Source organism: Helicoverpa zea, chromosome 25, assembly GCF_022581195.2.
Source record: "Helicoverpa zea isolate HzStark_Cry1AcR chromosome 25, ilHelZeax1.1, whole genome shotgun sequence".
Taxonomy (NCBI): domain Eukaryota; kingdom Metazoa; phylum Arthropoda; class Insecta; order Lepidoptera; family Noctuidae; genus Helicoverpa; species Helicoverpa zea.
The window spans coordinates 8436099-8457849 of NC_061476.1; the positions used below are offsets into that span (position 1 = coordinate 8436099).

The window sequence follows — 21751 nt, forward strand, 5'->3', positions numbered from 1 at the left end:
AGAGTTTATTAAAATGCAGAAATGCTAAGATCAATTAGTAAAAGCTTGGCAGTAGTTCTGACGCAAGATTACGAGCACAATGACATGGTTAGTGCCAGGGGCAGGTGGTAGATTATTGTGGATCATTTATATTGCTAAATACGCGTTACATATATTTTTCACACAGTATTCGCCCATTCAAAAAGTATTTTTTACCGAAGGGCTATTGAGTTACTCAGAGGAGCAGGGAGTCGCTCCATGTATAACACTGACACTCAGCTGCATCCTGTACGACTGGCAGCCAACCTGAATATAGTTGGTAAAAGGCTCGGGAGATGATGATTACTTTTTGAAAGGTAAAACTTCTGCAGTAGTTGCTATGTATAGGTGTATTTATGGAAGACAACGCTTCTATACATAGGTACTATTGGGCACATATTTAGAGTAGGCTACATCGGAATCACTACTTAATTAGATGTTATAAGTATGACAGGAAGATAAAACGAGCTGCTAAGCATGATAACAGCATCTAAACACTAACACAGCGGATACATTTGGCAGCAACGACTCATCATCAAATTAAGCCACTAAAAACAATGTGTAATACCATTAGTATAATTAAATACAATTATTAGCCACACGCGTTACAATGCGCTTGACCCCGCCACTGTAACATTTCGACAATTAATAAGATATTTAGGACGCGAACGCAAAAGACTCGCGAAATTGCGCGCGCGTCGCATACAAATCGCAATTTGAGTTCGCAAATTTTTCTAAATTAACATTTTGATGTTTTGATTCTCAGGACTCTAGTGTTGTGATAGTAGCCTTCAATGGATAAACAACGGAGTAGAGAAACGTAAGTGCGCCATTTTGAATTCATGTCGCGTGTTTTAGATTGACTGCGTGTCGCCTTTTCGTTGCAGTCACTTGTTTACATTTGTGGCAATATAAATAGTTAAAGATTGATGTGTTACTGTTATGTATATTATTTCTTGGAGCTTGATGGATACTCGTATATATATCAGAACCAAAATGTTTTGTGATAAACAGTCTATGACATAAGTCAAAAGCACAGCACTCTGAGATGTTACCAGCAGGCAGATCGTCTATGTTTTGTATGAAGGAGAAAAGCATCAAAAGCTGCATCGCTTTTCAAAATCGCCTTCAAACAAATCCGGGTTTATCTAGCAACAATAACTTACTACATAACCGAAGCCCACAATAGCGTTCAAGTGTAAATCGAATCGTTATTGTGCCCCAAGCACATTGTACAACAAGCAGACATACAGACATACAGACACACAGACACACATATTCCTTTGACGCAAACTGTCATGTTTGTGATTTTCATAAGCACTGCGTGACGGCCGTGTTAGCGTTTAGAACGAGGACGCCATATTATGCTCGGGTACGTATTATCTTATATTAAGTTAATGGAAATTGTTGCTAAGTTACTCTATCAAGTAGTGTGCAAGTTGGAGTTAAGTTATTAAGTGAAAAGACAACTCATACATAACAATCAAGTTCGTGCCTATTGAAAATGATATCCATTGAAACATCCTATGCAATATATCGAAATATTCAGGATGAAGTTCGAAGATATCGTTAAAAATAATTTATCCATCAAGAACCATGATGCAATGGAACCTTCTCATGGTACTTTAATGAATCCAGAAAATGCCTTATTTCATATAAATTACGTGGGAACGTACTTTGCCTTGGATCCATCAAATAAAATCAAATTAAAATCAGATTAGATTGACGTAAAACAAGAGAATCAACTTGACGACAGGTATATACCTTTATTATGAATTACCTAATAGGTACATAATGTATGACGAGGTACTTCGTAGGTATGTAGTACAATAGATACAGAGGGATTACTTGACATAATTTGTGATAGTAAAGTGACGCACGAAACGCTTTGATACTAACATTGTAAGAAGAATTCTATGAAGGATCTTTTCATGTGTTTACAGGTTGATAATGTCATCTTGTAGTAAAGAGATTGCTCGTTGTTATAGTAATGACCAAGAATAATGTATGCTCTTCTGAAAAATGATTAAATTAAACCCCACTTTTCAAGCTGTTTTTTTAGAGGAAAACCGAATTCTTCACCAGCTCATATATGTAGATATGAGAAAATGGCTTTTCTAGAAAGGAGAAAATTAAGCCATTATGAAAGATTATTTAGCAGAAATATCTACTTTTTTAAGTAATTCAGTGACTTATTTAGTTAAGTAGCGCCAATCCCAGCGGCTATCAGTTAATCGCAATGTAATCGCTATTTACTTTTACTTATATAGCTACAAAATACGCAAGTTTGACACAGATAACTCAGTGCCATATCTTTTGGCCATAAAATTTTGATTTCATTTGGTTTTCCCACGACGGGACCCGCTGTAAAATTAACGTTTTACAGTACTGTTCTTAGAATAAATATATAAACGAGTAATTCTTATATTAGATAAAACAAAATAACTAGTTATTATTTGTCGTAAAGTTGGGAAAACGGTGTTTTAATTGGTGTTATTGTTTTATTTTTATGATTTATTGGTAAATAAGGTATTTACGCAGTTTTATCGAACCAATAAAACCGGTAGAGACATTATTGTTTTTGGAAATTATATCACAGAATAATAGTTGCCTGCCTATTTAAAATAATATTGAGTCACCATTTGATCTAGATAGGATAAAGAAATCTTATCAGTATTGGTTATAATCTAAGATTTTGACGTGGAGATCCTTGTCGTTGCTTTGTAGGTAGGTAAGAACACGTCTGGCGCCAATTGTAAAAAGATAACTAATCAATTTCCTTTGCCAATGATAGATCGCCACATATTCTCTGATGGTTATAGTCAATGCCAGAGATAGAAAATTCTATGTAGATTTAGTTAATCACCAAAATACATACACTTATTTCAATCTGAGGGCACGGCAGTGCCCCAGCCAAGACTCGAGCAAAGCGGGCACGGCCGTACCATCTTTTCTCGAAGCGTTTCGCGGCTATTTCAGCCCCCTGTATCTTCCATGGAGCAAAGCTAGGAGTTTAGGTTTTCGATGACCAAGAGTAAGTATTAGAACAAGCTCAGTCTCAAAATTACAAGACATTTGAATAAATAGTTTACGAGATATGAGCGATCAAAGTTACACCATTTTGTCACTGACTCACTGACCGATCATCAAAAGTCTAAGGTACTTCTAGCAAACTTAGAACCTTAAAATTTGGCAACAAGATAGGTTATTACCTACATATAAAGGGAAAATTATAAAAACCTTAAAACTTAATAAAAAAATAGGAAACAAATTTATATTTGCGGTTTTTCAAGAACATTGTGTATCAATTTTGACTGCATTGATAACTTTGTTATTTATTTATGTACAAAATGTTACTATTTGTTTTATTGTTACGTAGTGGTATATTGTTATTATATATTAAATATACAACATATGAATAAAAAAGCTAGGTTTAAATGAAAAATAATGATAAAATCTTTCATATTAATGCAGTGCGATAAACACTGCATGCTCGCTCGATAGATGGCGTTGTCCTGGTCTAAATCGCGCTATGGTTTCGTTACATAGCTTAGTATAAGTAGTACTTAAAAAAAAAAACAAATAATTTCATGTGATAGCGTCATCTACCTCTGAAATAAATCTCTTTTATTCTAAAAGATATTCGATTAAAAAATTCAACAATTTCGAAATTTTTTAGGTTAAAAAAAATATTGTTTACGTGCTACTTTAGGTGTACGTATTTAGTTTGTTATATATTTAGTTATAGTTCGGCCATTCAGAGAATGCGTTCCTGACACGTCGCGATTGAACTGACGACGTAATAACATTCATTGATTATTGATATAATAATGTTGTTTTAATGCTCCTCAATTGTTAAAACGGTAAACAACCAGCAAAAATATTTTTATCGTAACTGCAACGCCATTGCAAAGTTACGTCGTCAGTTCAATCGCGACGTGTCAGGAACGCATTCTCTGAATGGCCGAACTATAGTTGCATGTAAGTTAATTTAATTTGTTATACCTATACTTAGAGAAGAAAGAGACCTACAAAAAATAAATTAGATCCCACCAAAAACATTAAATGTAAAAAAAAGCCAATCCTCTACGCAATTCCTCCACCGTAAAAAGTTTTGAGATCACATAGAAGCCAAGTCCTGTTCTACTTTATTTGTAATAATAAATCAATATTTTGTGACTATATCAATAGTTTTGTTCTCATAAGGGTGCGTCCACATCTGGCGAATGCGCCGCGAATGCGCAGCACGCGAGCCGATCGCGAGCTGTCCGCGAGCTGCGCGCGTGCAGTCACTGCAATAGTTCGGTGCGCCTCTTTAGCGCAACTCACGCAAGGCTCGTATAGAGCGCGCGAGCGGCGCGCGATCTGCGCGCAATCAGTTCTCGCCCTTACAGTTCCGTATATTGGCTCAGTACTATCGAAGATGGCAGACGACGCGCGCCGCCTGCGCGCCGCTCGCGTGCGGCGCTTAGGTCGCGCGCGAGCTGCGCGCGGGCGACGCAGAAGCGGCGCACGAACAAAAATGCACGCGCGCAGCTCGCGGACAGCTCGCGATCGGCTCGCGTGCTGCGCATTCGCGGCGCATTCGCCAGATGTGGACGCACCCTTACAATAATACTGTCTTGGCCATGAGCACAAGTTAAAAGTCGTTCCTTGTAATAATGTGTAAATACCATTGAATTGATAAATTCTATATGGACATGATTTTACGATTGGACTGATTATGGACTGATTGGAATTTGAGATCACCATGGACTAAACATGCGCCATAGTACATGTGCAGTTCATTGATGTTGGATGATACTGACTGTCGGTCATTAATTAACAAATGAATAAACTTAAAGTATTTAATTTTGTGATATTAAACTTCATGTTTGATTTTCACCTCTCCAAGATATGCTGTATTATATTTGTAGTTTATTGTGCTCATGGCCAAGTCAATATTATTGTAATGAGAACAAAACTATTGATATAGTCACAAAATATTGATTTATTATTACAAATAAAGTAGAACAGGACTTGGCTTCTATGTGATCTCAAAACTTTTTACGGTGGAGGAATTGCGTAGAGGATTGGCTTTTTTTTACATTTAATGTTTTTGGTGGGATTCATTATTTCATTAACTTTAAGCTACATAATCCCAAACACAGAAAGTGATATGTACTAACAGACTTCCGTCTTTTATAATATATTTTGCACAACCTTTGCAGCTGTGACTGTACTGTGTATGACAGGGGTGTTTGGGTAACGAAATCATAGCGTGAAATATTCATATTCGTATTTAAATCAATAAAATTGTCGCATACCTCGATAGATGGCGTTGTCGTCGAATTAGATCGCGCTATGGTTTCGTTACAAGCAAATACGTATGTAAGTTAGAATATTATTTTTTTGTGAGATCAAAACGCGAGCATTGAAATAGGCAATATACTTGTAAATTAATAATAACAGTATTTAATTGCCATCCCCTCCCAAGTCGACCCTCGGTCTCGTACATGGTCCTTAGGAGTCGGATGTGGTCGGGAGTGTTTCGTGGTGGTTTCCGGTGGTGGTAGAAATTACCACCCTTCGCTTCGTTACTGGGCAGTGGATCGCTGTCCAGAGCATCCCCTTCAGTGGGTACCAGGTGAGAGGTGCCAGGAGCTGGAGGTGGAAGACCGGTTGGCGCAGGGTGCATCCAGTGGAGCGTGGTGCAGCACTACTGGTGGCAGCAGCAACCGGAGGGACGAGGCAAGGGAGGAGAAGAGGTGCAGCTCGTGGCCACGAGAGGGCGCCACTTGTACTGTGGCGCAGACATCACAACGGGGCATCAGCAGTTAGTGTCAGTGAGTGAATCAGTGGATAAATCGTGAGTACAATTATTTCCAATTATTATCAGGAAGATTAGTTGGAAATTTCCAAAAAAGTGAAAGTTTATTGGAAATTAATTTCCATTATAAATTAACTTAGTAAATTTTTTAGTAGTTTGGACTTGTAATAGTTTTAAGTGAAAAGTGGTTGAGACGGGGAATCCATGCCCGATTTTGGGTTCAGTGAACTTCTGTTTAAAGACTTGTAAAATTTTAAAGTTATAGTTTAGTACTTGTTGTTCAAATAGTTGTTTACGTTTTATTATTACATAATGGAAGCGTTTAGTGATCTGCAAGATGATATTAAAGCCAAAATGTTAAGAGCTAAGGCTAATTTTAAGAAGTCCCCAAAGGAAAGATTAACGACTTCTTATGTGGAAACCAGGCTAGATAATTTAGAACAACAGTGGTCTCTATTTTCAGACACTCATACTAAAATTATAAGTCAAGTCAAGAGATCAGATTTGTATAGTTCAGACTACCACAAAAATGCAATATATGATGATGTAGAAGAGTTGTACGTAGAATATAAGACTGATTTAAAAGAGATGTTATGTAAGTTAAATTCGAATAAACAAAGTGTTGTTGTATCTGGTCAAAGTTCAGCTACACGTTTCAAGTTGCCTGAAATAAAAATTCCTATGTTTTCGGGTAATTATACGGAGTGGCAGACATTTAGGGACTTGTTTTTAGGTCTTGTGCACGAAAACAAGGCCCTAGATGATGCCCAAAGGTTTTACTATCTCCGAGGTCATTTGACAGGAGAAGCTGAACAGCTATTGCGAAATATTAAAATGTCGTCCGATAGTTATCAAATTGCTTGGGAAAAGTTGGACAGTATGTACAATAATAAACGGTTTTTAGCTAACGGCATCTTGAAACGTTTGTTAAGTCAAAAGAATTTAGTGTCTGAATCGGCTACTGAAATTAAGAAACTTATAAGTACAACGTCAGATTGCTTAGAGTCAATAAAAAATCTAGGTATTGATGTTTCATCCTGGGATATATTGATTATTCATATTATAAGTATAAAATTAGATAAAGATACTCGAAAGGCCTGGGAGTTGAAGGTAGCCTCAGAGCCATCTGATGATTTACCAACTTTTGTTCAGTTCTCGGAGTTCTTAACAGGTCGATTCAGAGGTCTAGAAAATATAGAAACTAAGTTAAATAATAGTGATAAGAAAGTTACCAAGTCTTTTCACATTGTTAAAAAAAATGCTGATCACACTGCGTCTTGTTTATATTGTTCTGAAGATCATAAAATATATTTATGTAAAAAGTTCGGTAAAGAAACTAACGATGCCCGTCGTAATTTTGCTCTGGAAAATAAGTTGTGTTTTGTTTGCCTTCTCAATAACCATTCTGCAAAAGCCTGTAGAAACACTCTTAGATGCCAAGTGTGCAAACGCCGCCACCACACGTTATTACACCCAACAGGTGTTTCGGGGTCTGGTGTTGGGGAAATTAATAATAATGCTCGCGAGGAAGCCTCATCGTCTGCTGGTAGGTCGGTGAAGGAGGATACAAATAAAAATAGTAGTGAAATAACCGTTCAAGCGGAGGGGTCAAGCAAACCGATAGTGTCATGTCTTTCGACAGGAAGAGGTCAGAAAACTGTGCTCTTAACTACGGCTTTGGTTAAAGCTGAGTCGAAAGAAGGGAATTATCAGGTCATTAGGGCTTTGCTAGACCAAGGGTCACAGGGTTCTTTCGTTACGGAGTCCACAGTCCAATATTTAGGATTGAAGAAAAAGCCATCAAGGCACACTGTATTAGGTGTAGGGGGTGAAAAAAGTGTAACGTCTAAGTTCACTGTTGATATTAAGTTGAGGTCAAGAATAGATCCGAATTTCCAGGTAGGGGTTAATGCTTACGTACTGAAGTCGGTCACCGCCCTTCTTCCAGCTACGAGAGTAGCCAGGATAGAATGGATAGATTTGACCGAGGATGATTTGGCTGATCCTGAATACCACAAACCTAATAAAATTGATATTTTATTGGGTGCTGAGGTTTACAGTCAAATTATCCAGGAGGGCATTAAAAGAAATATAACTGGAACTCTATTGGCGCAAGATACTAGTTTTGGATGGATACTGTCGGGATCTTGTGAAGTGGATCCTGAGTCAAATGTTCATTCACACATTGTCGTGATGCACTCCAGTGTTCAAGCCGATGACATGTTGAAACGATTTTGGGAGTTGGAAGCTGAACCATCTGGAACAAAGAAGATACTCACGGAGGATGAAATTAAATGTGAAAAAATATTTACGGCTACCACAAAGCGGAATAGCATGGGCAGATACATTGTAAAACTGCCGCTGCGTGATTCTGACCCGGTCAGTAAGGTTGGCGAGTCTAAGTGCATTGCTGAAAAAAGACTGAAGAGTTTAGAGACAAGGTTAAAGAAGAACCGTACATTAAGAGAAGATTATGCTAAGGTTATGCAAGAATATTTAGATTTGAAGCATATGAGAAAGATTACAGAAAAGGAAAAGGATAATAGTAAAGCAATATACTTACCTCATCACGCCGTCATCCGGGAGGATAAGGAAACGACGAAAGTGCGTGTCGTATTTGATGCTTCCTGCAAAGGAACAATGGGAATGTCACTTAATGACAACTTATTAATTGGTCCGACGTTACAAGCTGAACTCCGTCATACGATTATGCGATGGAGAACCCATCCGATATGTCTTGTCAGCGACGTCATCAAAATGTATAGAGCGGTACTGCTTGATAATTCTGATACAATGTATCAACGGATACTCTGGAGAGACGATACTGGAAAGGAAATAGAAGAATACGAGTTGATGACCGTCACTTTTGGTACCGCATCAGCACCATACTTAGCGGTTCGTGCATTACATCAAGTTGCGTATGATGAATGTAAGGATAAGCCGCAGGTGGAGAAGATAATTCTTAATGATTTTTACATGGATGATTTGATGACGGGAGCGGATACTACAGAAGAGGGATACAAAATCTACATAGAGATGAACGAAGTTTTAGCTAAAGGCGGCTTCTACTTGCAAAAATGGAGGAGTAATAGCAAGGCATTATTAGATAAAATCAGGGAGGGTAAGTGTACTACAGATGACGAACTAAAGATAAAAACTGACGAGGTTACAAAAATACTGGGACTTACCTGGAACTCATGTGATGACGTCTTCCAGTATGCCGTAAAACTTCTGACGGTCACTGCACCTATAACAAAAAGAAAAATTATCGCCGAAATAGCGCGGTTGTTTGACCCATTAGGGTGGCTAGCGCCTAGTATTGTATTAGCCAAAATATTTATTCAGAAATTGTGGTTAGCAGGTTTAGAGTGGGATCAAGAAATTCCTAATAATTTAGTACAGGAATGGACTACTTACCATCGCAACTTACCTTTCTTGGGCGAGGTTAGAATCCCACGATGGCTGCATATTGTCGCTAACGTAAAGCAGGAACTCCATGGCTTCTCTGATGCTTCCAAAATGGCATATGCAGCTGTCATTTATCTCAGAGTTATAGATGACGAGGGAAAAATTAACATTTCTCTGGTCACGTCGAAAACAAAGGTGGCACCAATTAGACAAGTGTCTATACCAAGGCTCGAACTATGTGGGGCCGTTCTTCTGGCCAAATTAATGGCTGAAGTAGGAGATGTAATGGGTATCCAGAAGTGTGATTGGCATGCGTGGACAGATAGTGAAGTGGTACTGGCTTGGCTCAATAGTCATCCGAGCCGCTGGAAGACGTTTGTAGCCAATCGTGCTTCAGATATTTTAAACATCGTGGATACTTACCACTGGTCACACGTGTCATCTAAAGAAAATCCTGCAGATTGCGCTTCCCGTGGTGTGTGCCCATCTGAATTAAAATCTACGGCTATATGGTGGAATGGTCCGGATCTGTTGCGACAGGAAGTGATTGAATATAAAAGACCGAAGCATCTCGCAACACATTTGGAAGAAGTCAAGGTGCACACGACTGCGTTAGATACAATTACCATCTGGAATAAGTTTTCGAAGTTGTCAAAATTAATTAGAGTCATAGCGTACTGCAAGCGGTTTCTGAATCTGAGGAAAAATGCAACTAATAAACATAGCACAAAGGAATTAACAAAGCAGGAGCTGGACGATGCTACGAACACTTGCATAAAAAGATGCCAAGAGGATTTTTCGGAAGAATTGAAGGAATCAAAGAATAGTAAGAAAAAGGGTAATCTGAAGTCGTTAAATAGCTTTATTGATTCTGATGGAATTATAAGAGTTGGAGGAAGACTAGACATGTCTCAATTGGATCAGAATCGCGTACACCCAATCCTCTTGCCAAAAGAATCTTTTTTGAGTCAGCTTCTGGTTGCTGACGCTCATGCAAAAACCATGCATGGGGGCCCGCAGCTTATGGTCACATATTTAAGATCCAAGTATTGGATTATCGGGGTTAAATTGCTAGCCAAAAAATATGTGAGGAACTGTGTTACATGCATTAGGTATGCAGCCAAAACTCGAACTCAACTTATGGGGCAACTACCATCAGCACGTGTAACACCAAATAAACCTTTTTTATGTACAGGAGTGGATTATGCAGGACCCATAAATATAAGAGTATCGAAAGGGCGTGGGAACAAATCATATAAGGGTTACATTGCACTCTTTATATGCATGTCTACTCGAGCAGTTCATATAGAAGTAGTTAGCGAGTTGAGTACCAAGGGGTTCTTAGCTGCGTATAAAAGATTTGTAGCTAGGCGTGGTCGCTGCGCCGAGTTGTACAGCGACAACGGTACAAATTTTGTAGGTGCTGCGCGTGAATTACTTGTTTTATACAATGCCGAAAAATCTAATTTTAACGCCGAATTAGCAGAGTATCTTGCTACAAATGGCACGGAATGGCACTTCATTCCTCCTCATGCACCAAATTTTGGTGGTCTTTGGGAGGCAGGAATAAAGTCCACTAAGTACCACTTAAAGAGGATTATCGGTAACACAACTCTGACGTATGAAGAAATGGCTACGGTGCTGGCCCAGGTTGAAGCGTGCCTCAATTCGAGGCCGTTGTCATATGTTGAGGATGAAGATAAGGTCGATATATTGACCCCAGCTCATTTTCTGATTGGAGAGCCAGCGGTTTTAGTTCCGGACTCCAATTATGAAAAAGCGAATATTAGCAGTTTACAACGCTGGCAGCTCCAACAGCGAATGATGCAGGAGTTCTGGCGACGTTGGTCACATGATTATTTACATCAGTTTTTACAAAGATGCAAGTGGGCTCACCAAATTCCTGAACCATCTGTTGGAACGGTAGTATTAGTCAAGGAGGACGACATGCCTCCCGGAAAATGGTTATTGGGAAGGATTGAGCAGAAGCATTGTGGACCTGACGGAATTGCGCGGGTAGTAACTTTACGCACGAAGGCCTCAATTATTAAAAGACCTGTGTCTAAGTTATGTGTATTGCCAATGGCCAAGTAAAGTCAGATATGTTATAAAGTTTAAGTTTGTGTTTTAAGTTAATGTTTATGTGATTTTTGTATTGTAAGTTTAATAGTCTGTCAACGTTTATTTGCCTTTTGTATACCGTTTTGTTATTATTGGTTTATATTTTTAAGCTATTGCATAGTTGTTTGTGTCATAACATGCCATTGTTGGCATGGTGGGCGGCCAGTAATAAGGACATTTTGCACAATGTCCTTGGTGGGCGGTATGTTTGGGTAACGAAATCATAGCGTGAAATATTCATATTCGTATTTAAATCAATAAAATTGTCGCATACCTCGATAGATGGCGTTGTCGTCGAATTAGATCGCGCTATGGTTTCGTTACAAGCAAATACGTATGTAAGTTAGAATATTATTTTTTTGTGAGATCAAAACGCGAGCATTGAAATAGGCAATATACTTGTAAATTAATAATAACAGTATTTAATTGCCATCCCCTCCCAAGTCGACCCTCGGTCTCGTACAGGGGTATTTTCAGTTTGTTACACATAGGAAGTCATTAAACCAATACTTTATATGCGTTGTAAATTACGGTAAATAACATCTTTATAAAGGCACAGCTGATTACACATAAATATGGGAAACAAAAAATTATTCATTGAGTTATTATTTTCTATTTTTAGAAGCATTGAGATGTAATAAAAGAGGTCGATCTGAATGAATATAGCTGCTATTATTATTTTGTAATTACATATTACAAACGTACAGTTATAGCTCGGGCTCCCGAGCCCTTTCCCAACTTTGCTGAGGTCGGCTTCCAGTCTACCTGGATGCAGCTGAGTACCAGTATTTTACATAGAGCGACTGCTTATCTGACCTCCTCAACCCAGTTATAGTTACAATTTCACCACGGTTAATTTACAACAAGCGCCTCTTTAAATACTAAGTGTTATACAACCACATTTTATGCCTCCGGGTAGGCTTTTTCGTCCACTGGTCTAATATAACAGAAGACAGCCAGACAGCCAGTATCATCACCATGACGCAACTTAATGACGTTGCACCCCCATAATGATGGTATTCGGAATGACTGGCGTTTTCACGCGGAACCGCCTGGCTTCCCGTCATTACGCTAATCACTGTGCGCTATGGTCTATGGTGAACACACGACGTGACGTATCGAATTCATTGGTAATACTATGGTACGGTTCAAGTGCTGTAGGTCGGGTGTAATGTATAGTATTTATATACGGATGAAGGTTTGAATGAGCTTCATCAAACAAACGCTTTTGTGTTTAAAGTTAAACACAGGAATGATGGTTCAATGAAATAATTAGGTATCGAGACAGCCTCTTTAGTGCTGTAGACCAGTCGTCTAGTCGTGATGGTAAATAAAGAAAACCTAAGAATAGCAGTGATACTAACAATTATATGTATCTCGTAATTATGTATTTGGCGACAGGTAACTAGCGCTATATGCCCGCTCTGTGACCCGCGGATGCCCCTCAAACTGAAGGGCAAAATTTACAAATCCGTCATTAGACCTGTCGTCCTGTATGGATCGGAGTGTTGGGCATTGAAAAAGAGGGATGAGAAGAGAATGCATGTAGCAGAAATGAGATTGGTGAGATGGATGTGTGGTGTTACAAGAATGGATAAAGTGAGGAATGATTACATTAGAGGAAGTCTGAAAGTAGCGCCAGTTACAGAAAAGATGAGAAGTAGAAGATTGTCGTGGTATGGGCATGTAATGAGGAGGGATGATACGCATGCAACAAAGTGTGTGCTAGGTATGAATGTAGATGGATGGAGAGGAAGAGGAAGACCTAAGAAAAGATGGATGGATTGCCTGAAAGATGATATGAATAGGAAGGGAGTGAGTGTCAGTATGACGAGTGACAGGGGAAAATGGAAGAAAATGACATATTGCGCCGACCCCAAGTAAAATTTGGGAACAGGGCAGGAGAAAGAAGAAGAATTATGTATTTGCCTATATCGGTCATTCAAACTTTAACAGTAATATCATCAACAATAAAAGCAGTTTTAAACATGAATGAATGGTACAGTTCCCACAGTTGGGAATAATGGCAATTAATTCATAATTGTCGTGTGGTGCAAGCAACAAGCGGTGGGCGGTTACGGTCAAAACACAGTGCCTAGAGAGCACATTGTATTATTTTCAATTGTAAGATAACTTTGCATTCTGAACTTAGTAACAATTAAGGCTGTTTATCTTGCAGCGGGATGTTCGAAAGAGTTGCCCCTGTTCTTGTACATAAAGGGCTCCTGAAGGAATAAAGCTGAGTTTTAGTCACTATAAGTCAAAAGCTTCTATGGGTGCAGTGAGATGGGTTATTTGATGATATCCCAAAAAAGACTGTTGTGTGTGTTGAAGCGCAGGCAGAAGCTAAATGCCACTCGTAAAAAAGCCCGATTTAAAAATCCATAAATCGCTGGTTTTCGATGCCAAAAGTATAGTGTGTGATAATCGGTTAATGACAAACCACACGCGATCGTGTCGTCCCACTGACCATGTTTTAAAAAGATGGATAAATTGAGGCGAATCGTTTTTAATTGATCGGAGTAATAAGTGACATTGTATGATGCAAGGATTGAAATGATGTCAGGGATTTGTGGTTGTATCTTTTGGGATGCGCAGGCAGTATTGAACGCCTTATTCCTTTACCTTAAATGCACACGTAATTTTTATGAAGGGTCCTCATTAGATCAACCATCTATCATTTGCCTAGCTTTTTCTCAACTATGTTGGGGCCGGCATCTTCCGCTTCTTCTGCTGCTGAGTTTGAAACCAGTGTTTTTCCAGATAAACTATCCACAACTAGGATGAGATTTAAAGAGGTGGATTATGTCACTTGCTGTGCGAATTGCAGAGCTACTGTTAAACTCTATAACTTCTTTAAGCTGTAGGGTCCATATTGTTTCTTAACTATAATGTGTACCACCTGTATAACATACGGAATGCTGATAAACAATTGAGTATTGAACTATCTGAATGTCAACCGAAAAAGCCCTGACCATCATAACTTAATAGTCATACTAAACGTTGGTGAGTCTCACGGTCTCAGCAGTGCAAATGACGCTCTTCCTCTCGCCAAGGACGACAAATCGCGTGAGAGCCTGCGACTGCGCAGAGGCGTGACGCTTCCGCGATGGACGGTGGTTATTACTGCTCATTTGGATGTAGGCTTTGGTATTTAAATGGTCTATTGAGTGTTGGTGGTGGTGAAGTCTGAGTTGAAAGTTAAAAAGCTTGCGGATTTGTATTGTCAGGACACAATTGTTAGTAAGAGTATTTAACGGGGTACTTCCAACCATATTTACAGGCAAAGATTCGAGGGATACTACATAGGGTTCAAGCTTAACTGACATTGAAGAAAAGAAGTGCAAATGAATCAAATTTTATTTGAAAGTCACGCATATGGCACGGCATATCGATGTATAAGCAGGACCATCCTCTATGTGTTATGTTTTGGTACCATCATAAAAATGCACAACCCGACAGAATCAGCATGAACTTGTTCTACTGTCACATCATTGATCTCCTTCACATTTATTAAATCATAGATACATATCTTAATGAATTCTTCCTCCTGAGGTTACGAAACTGGTACTACCATCAGTTTGCAACTTCATGTAACTTCATGCTACACGATAGCAATCGTGAATACTAATGCTTCATTCAAAGACCTAGACAATGTAGTTAGCACTAGGTCTTGAACGTCACGTACCAAGAAACCTGTTAAACACCTATTGAAGAACGTGGTTCTAATATAAAAGAGCCGTTTCGACACTTATATGGAACTGGACTTTCACTGATCAGGGTACCTTAAATGTCTGGCACAAATGAAATATATATTTGGTTGTATGAAAAATTAAGGGCAAGGAAGTGAATATTATATAGTATGACGACTGATAAAGAAGAATATAAGCGGAAAACTGCGCTGAGTGAAAATGAAATTGGAAAAGGGTAGAAAGCAGAAGAGAGCTTTCATTTTTACGCTTATCAAAAAATCGCTTCCTGTAATAAGTCCTTTTTTTCATAAAATATAAGGTTGACCAACTGATCATCTTCAAGAATCATGGCAATCCGAAGGAGGTATAGAAATCATAAAACTTATTACTACTAAGTCGTAAAACTTAATGAGATACATGTTTTATGGAACAAATTGTTACGGACATGATTATAAACTATTGTATTAAATAATATTATTATAAATTATTATAGAGATTATAAATATGGCCCTGAAAGACGGGATTAAACTTTCTTTGCACTTCGTGTAATCTAATAATTATAAACTTATCTGTTTACTTATTAGGGTTAATCAATGAAATCCTCTGCGGAATGTTTGGGCTGTTACTCGTAGTAGGTTTATCATTGATAGTTAGCTTACTACGATTGAAGAGAATATAAGAAAGTCTATTACGGGAAATAAACTCAATTTTAAAAAGAAAATGGAGTAAAAAAATTTTCAAAGACCTTCCAGTGAAAGAAATGTTCAGACTTGTAATTGTTATTTCAAAAGCTTTACTTATGTGATAAATCTTAAGAGTGTGCTTATTGTTACCTTGAACGCACTAATTTCGTGAATTTACTGGTCCGATACCAATGAAGGCTTTTCTTTATCTGAGCGCTAAGAGTAGTTCCCAAATTGAAGCGGGTAAAACCGGGGGTTGCCATACAAAGTGCTTGTGCTTGTAAATTACTAAAAAAAAGAAACGAAGAAACATATTTTCCCCTCATTAGATTAATAGCACATAGTCGCCGACCCTGATGGAGCCTAGACCCACATTATACCCTCATAACACATTCAATACTTCTATTGCAATCACCAACAGATTCCGACCTGACATTAATTACAAAAACTATTTGAGTTACGCGAGTGGAATATTTCTATCTTCCCTGTAACATACTAGCTGGATACCGCAGTTTCATCTGCGTATTCTCAGATCTCATTCAAAAGCCCATAGATCATTTTTAATAGGTACTCGAATTTCTGAATGCTAGGGTGTATTGAGACACAAGCATTTGAGCAACAGACAGAACATTCTTTAGAAAGAGTATTAGCAAGCTCTAATTCTTCATTCATTTGTTCAAAGCACACCCTTATTACTGACCTACGAAACACATTTTTAGAAAGATCCATAACCAATGATCATGTCATCTACCTATAGCATATTCTACGAGTGTCATGTCAATCAAGAGACAAAAAATAGACAATAAAATAAAATTGCACTGCGTCCTAGAATTACTATTTTAATGAATGTGAATAAAGATTAATAGAAACCGAGTCAATTTATAAAATGCCTGGCGCTTTGAGAATTCACGTTGCTCGCCACAGATGAAACGATTTTAATTTGCGCTAACGTTTCATGTCTGTCTTTGTGAGAATGTGTCGTTTTGAAATAGGCCTATTAATTAGCATAATACAATATGTGTATCTGATTTACACTCTACTTACTTAGGCATCATATTTTCGAATTCATTCTCGGTAAACCATGATATACCATCTGCCTCCAAAATGTTTATTTAAAACATTCAAAAATAAATAAAGGAATGCCGGAAAAACATAAGCGTATATTCATGCTTTAAGTCCGTCTGCAGCAGCCACAAATATAAGATGCTATAGCTGTCAAAACTTTAGCTGTATCCAAGCGCATACTATCTACTGCAACTGCATACGATATGCATCACGATAAGACGAAACGCGTCACTATTACGTTTCATAAAATTTTATACAACACTAGTACGAATATCTTGAATGGAAACCATGAATGAACCGACCTAGTCCATTATATGCTAATGCTATCGGAAAATCATCTTAATTGCACACAACAATAGGGACAAAATCGCTTGTATCCGTTGCGATGACAACCACCAAGGATGACTGGCTTGTCAGACATTTAATTATGTATTTTTTATGTAATTAGATACAAATTAAATAGTAGAATCTTTATTCTTTGCATCTGTGGGACTATATTTAGAATTTATATCGTTTAAGAATTTGGAATAAGGTTGTTTGTCAAAGTAATGGCGAACTTGAGGGCGTACAAGAATTAGAATGGCTGAAACAACACAAATAAAATAATACTTATCTAATTTTTACTTTCAATTCGATTATTGCTTTTCGATTTCATGTTTCTTTTAAATAAATTATACAGAAGATTTGTACTGACCTACTGATTTGACGATAAGTGCCGTATCACTGGGATTAAAAACAAAAAATAATACGAAGAATAAAATAAAAACTGATTTCAGCGGGCATTCGAACTGGGGATTACAAAATAAAGATATAGGTATTAGCTTTAAAGGGATTATCAGTATTTACTTTGCAACAGTATAGTAACACCCATAAGAAACACGTGTAGACCTACATATGCTTACATGGTACCGTTCTCCGACATTATTTTTTTCTCATCGGTATCAGGTTACCAAAAACTTTAACCCTGATCTAGTGCATAAATTAGCAGGCTTAATTCCGCGACCACTCTCGTCTTTGAAAAGTAAAGCTGTAAAACTTAAGGATCATATCAAAATTGATATATGCCAGTTTTACATTTTTTCTAGCAAGATTTGGTTGCGGAAATAAACCTGCTAATGCCTCGCAGTTTCTCTAACTTAAAACCAAATATAAAAAGGCAATAAAATACTCACTCTTTCTTATTGTTGACTACAATGACTAGCTTCACTTTCCGAGGGCCCTTGGTCATTTTGCAGTTATCCTTGCTAATATCCTCCGGGCCCTTGGATAAAATTTTTAATAGGGGAATGTTTTTAAGTTTCACAACCGCAGCCAACCGGCTGGATTTCTCGTCACCTCACTGTCATTATCACTTTTTCCGTCCACTGTTCCTTTGCAAACACATTTTGGAAATCACAATTTGTCCATTAATACTGATAGAATCACGTCACTGATATACTGAATACGGTTTGTTGCTGAAAAGATAACATATCAATCGAGTCGCTTTTCTTAATTACATAACCACTTTAGATATTTGTGATTGATGCAGTTTTTTTTTCGAGTTATTATAATGATAGTAGGATTAATGAGGATTACGATAAATGTGAAATAATACTGTTAATCTTATTTAAGAAAGTATAATAAATATTTAAGTCGAATACCGAGATAGTGTTAATTAGTTAACGCAAATAGGGACCGTATTATGACGCTACAAGATTTAAATTGGTGCAACAGTGGATTAAAGATCGCTATTAATTTTTGGTAATAGCTGGAACAATACGGATAATAAAACGTCTTAAGACAGCAGACGACATTTTAACTGAATAAATATTATTAAAATATTTTCGGTTCTACAAACGCGATCCTGAATACTACACAACTACTATTACTATACAAAATTACATAACACGCACGAGACTAACAAATTAGCGTACCGAAAAACCGTGACGTTTCCCAATAAATACCCTTCAATTACATAAAAATATATATCACTTAAAAACACAAGTTACCCTGCGCACGAGTGTGAACGAAATGGCACATGGAATCAGTTCAGTACAACGTCAAGCCGATGATGAATGATGATGAATCTGCCTGATTGTGATGCTGATAACTTTATCTTAACTTGACGACCAAATATTTATTGTAACGTCCACAACGGGCTTTCCTTTTCAACGTCATTTATTTGGCAGATTTACGTGGTTTACGATGGCTGAAATATCTCTAGTTTTTGCAAATATAAAGTTAGATATAAATGTGGAGTTCCTTGCCGGCTCTTCTCTAAGGGTGCGTACATAAAGAACTCACTTATAAAGAAACAGGTTGTAACTTACCTGTTTCTTTATAAGTGAGTCAATAGGATTGTATTGAAATATTATACCTGCACTGATCGGTACCTACCCGTACAGGTTTGTCTGTACCGGCAACCTGTTTCTTTATGTAAGCACCCTATGACAACAACTTTATGGAACCGTGCAACTAGTGTGACGTTTCATAAGAGCCCGCAAAGGCCTATTTGGAATTAAAACATTTGATTTTAACTTTTGAATGTAAAACTTTGGAGAATCTTATCTATATTATTTGTAACTAATGGGTAAACCAGGATTTTGTTTCAGATCATTTATGTTATAATCAAGCACGAGACAGCTACATATCTGTGGGGAGATTTAAATATTAAAAGATTATACATTTTTATATCTTTTAAAACCTTTAATCCAGATTATAATCTACGCCATTCAATGTTCTTACATAAAAAAAACAGTGTATATTTATGCTTGAGTGGACATTAAAAATATTGCATGAGAAGAATATTTTATACACCCTAATCAGGTTTTGATATTTTTTTGGTAATACACAGCGTATTAAACGATGATTGTCTGAAAATATTGTTTTTTTATGAAGAACTTGTTTACCTTTTTCAATATTTGAATCAACGGCAAGAAATATTTATAGTTTTATTATATTTTAGGATTTTTTTATCAATGATTTTCGAATCAATAAGTCAAAGCCTGCAGTTTCACTCACACTGTAAAGATTCAAAATCTTTCCTTCCTATAGCGGTGGTGTAATTCTCTTATCAAGCTATTTCAAGTCTTCAAATATAAAAAGTTTCTATATTTACTACAAAATATATCCGGCAGTTCTAACCAAAAGATTGTGATGATCACATTATAGTTTAATTGTGTACCAATTTGCACACGCATTGTATCCAAGTTCAGTCGGGAGAATACATATATACTTAAGTAAATACGCTATGTACGTGGCCTTGAGTTTCGCTGAGATTTTCTCTTGTGTGAAGATAATGTTAAATACGTAGTTTATTGTTTATGATGGCTGTAAACTATGGAGGGTCTTGTGTCTAAAACTGAAAGATTAAAAACTCCTCACGTTTACTTCTATGTAAAAGTACATATGATATGGACCTTTGGACGAGATAAGAGAGCAAAACATCCTCTCCTAAATATGTTGAATGTATGGTTAAGTCTCACTGGAATTCCTTCAAAAAATATTTTAATAATTCGGATATCTTTTAATCATTTTAGCATGTATAGAGGTATAAGTGCTCACAATCTTAGTAGAACAGCTTATATTTAGGCTGAACTACATATATTCGACAAAACATCAGATTTAAGTTTAAGGGATTGTTCACACCAAACGTATTGTCCGCCGCTGACTGTGAGTATACTCACTGTCTGCCCCAGTGTGAACGTCGACTCAATCTGCAGTACGCGTACTCACCAAGCCGACAATAGGCTATAGCGTACGATGCGCTACATGTGTGAACAAAAGAATAGGCTCTTGTAGGTTCACACTAGATGCGTACGCTGAGCGGCTGACTATTCTACACATAAAAGGGCTCAGTATTTGAAGTTGCTCGTAGTATTTTATAAACGATAAAACTAGCGTGATTTATTTTTTTCAAATCAGACGTTTTACTGATATTTCAATTAAATGATGCGCATTCAGAAAGTTGCCATTTGCGAAGCTCTAGAGGAAGACGAAAATAATAAAAAGAAGAGATTGTGGGTACATCCCTTAAATTTGAAGAAATGTTTTCTTTTTCAATTTCATACTTTATATTTCGAATATAGACTTTATCCAAATAAGTTCAAGAAATATTTTCGTATGACAGTAAAACATTCGATGAGTTACTATCTTTAATACGTTTAAGTTTATATAAAAGGGACACTAATCATCGACGTGCTGTACCGAGGCGCGGCGGTGCGTACGCGGCGGAGCGGCGCTATTCGGCAACTGCGTCCGCGTAGCCAATCCGCGTCCGCCGTGCATAGTCGCGTAGTAAAATAATCGGCCACTGAGAGTCAGCTACAACAGACGACGTAACAGCGTATAGTCGGTTCGGTGTGAACGACAATTTCAATATATATGGAAAAGCAATAAACTGCGTAACGCGCGCTCACAGTCAGCGGCCGACAATACGTTTGGTCTGAACGATGCCTAAAAAATTGCATTGAATTGCGTATCAGCCGATACGATATCACCGTGATTGATGGACTGATACGATCGAGTGGGCTATAGGTCTTAGACATGTTCGTGACACGTGTTGCTCAGATAAAACAATAGTGTATTGATTACCTGATTGCGCATATGATTAATGGTAGTAATTGTTAGTATTTAGTTAAGATGGAAAAGCCTATTTTTGGACCCTTCGTTGAAAAAAGTATGATGCTAAGTCAATTTCTCTAGGGCATGCTCTCAGTCAACAGCAAGCAATGAAAATAAATTTTTCGTCACTTTTTGGAAGTTTTAGTTTTGTCGTTACAACTCGTTTCCTATTTTTTATTACTTTGTTAATGCACGTTAATTTCAATAAAACATGATACATAAAAACTATTTCGAAAAAGCTTCATGGAAAACATAATTTTCTTAAAGCACATGTCTCAAGTCTGACTTTTTTTTTAATACCTTCATATAATTACAACGAGTTGCAGGTAACATTATCACAGACGTTTGTTATC

The 21751-nt window shown here is 37.4% G+C and overlaps 1 protein-coding gene across 8 annotated transcripts in view; it reads right to left on the reverse strand.

Annotated features, from left to right (window-relative positions):
- The window catches only part of LOC124642738 (transcription factor EB), a 121923-nt gene that overhangs the window by 17741 nt on the left and 82431 nt on the right, over positions 1-21751 (reverse strand). For 5 of the 8 annotated variants that reach the window (XM_047181356.1, XM_047181352.1, XM_047181353.1 and 2 more), the window contains exon 2: positions 17969-18250. The exons of 2 other annotated variants lie outside the window; for them this stretch is intronic. In XM_047181356.1, the coding sequence (XP_047037312.1) occupies positions 17969-18024 (56 nt within the window). In that variant the 5' untranslated portion in view covers positions 18025-18250. Of the gene's footprint in view, positions 1-17968; positions 18251-18709; positions 18726-21751 lie in introns of those variants that run through there. One more of the 8 variants, XM_047181357.1, reaches the window with a different exon arrangement.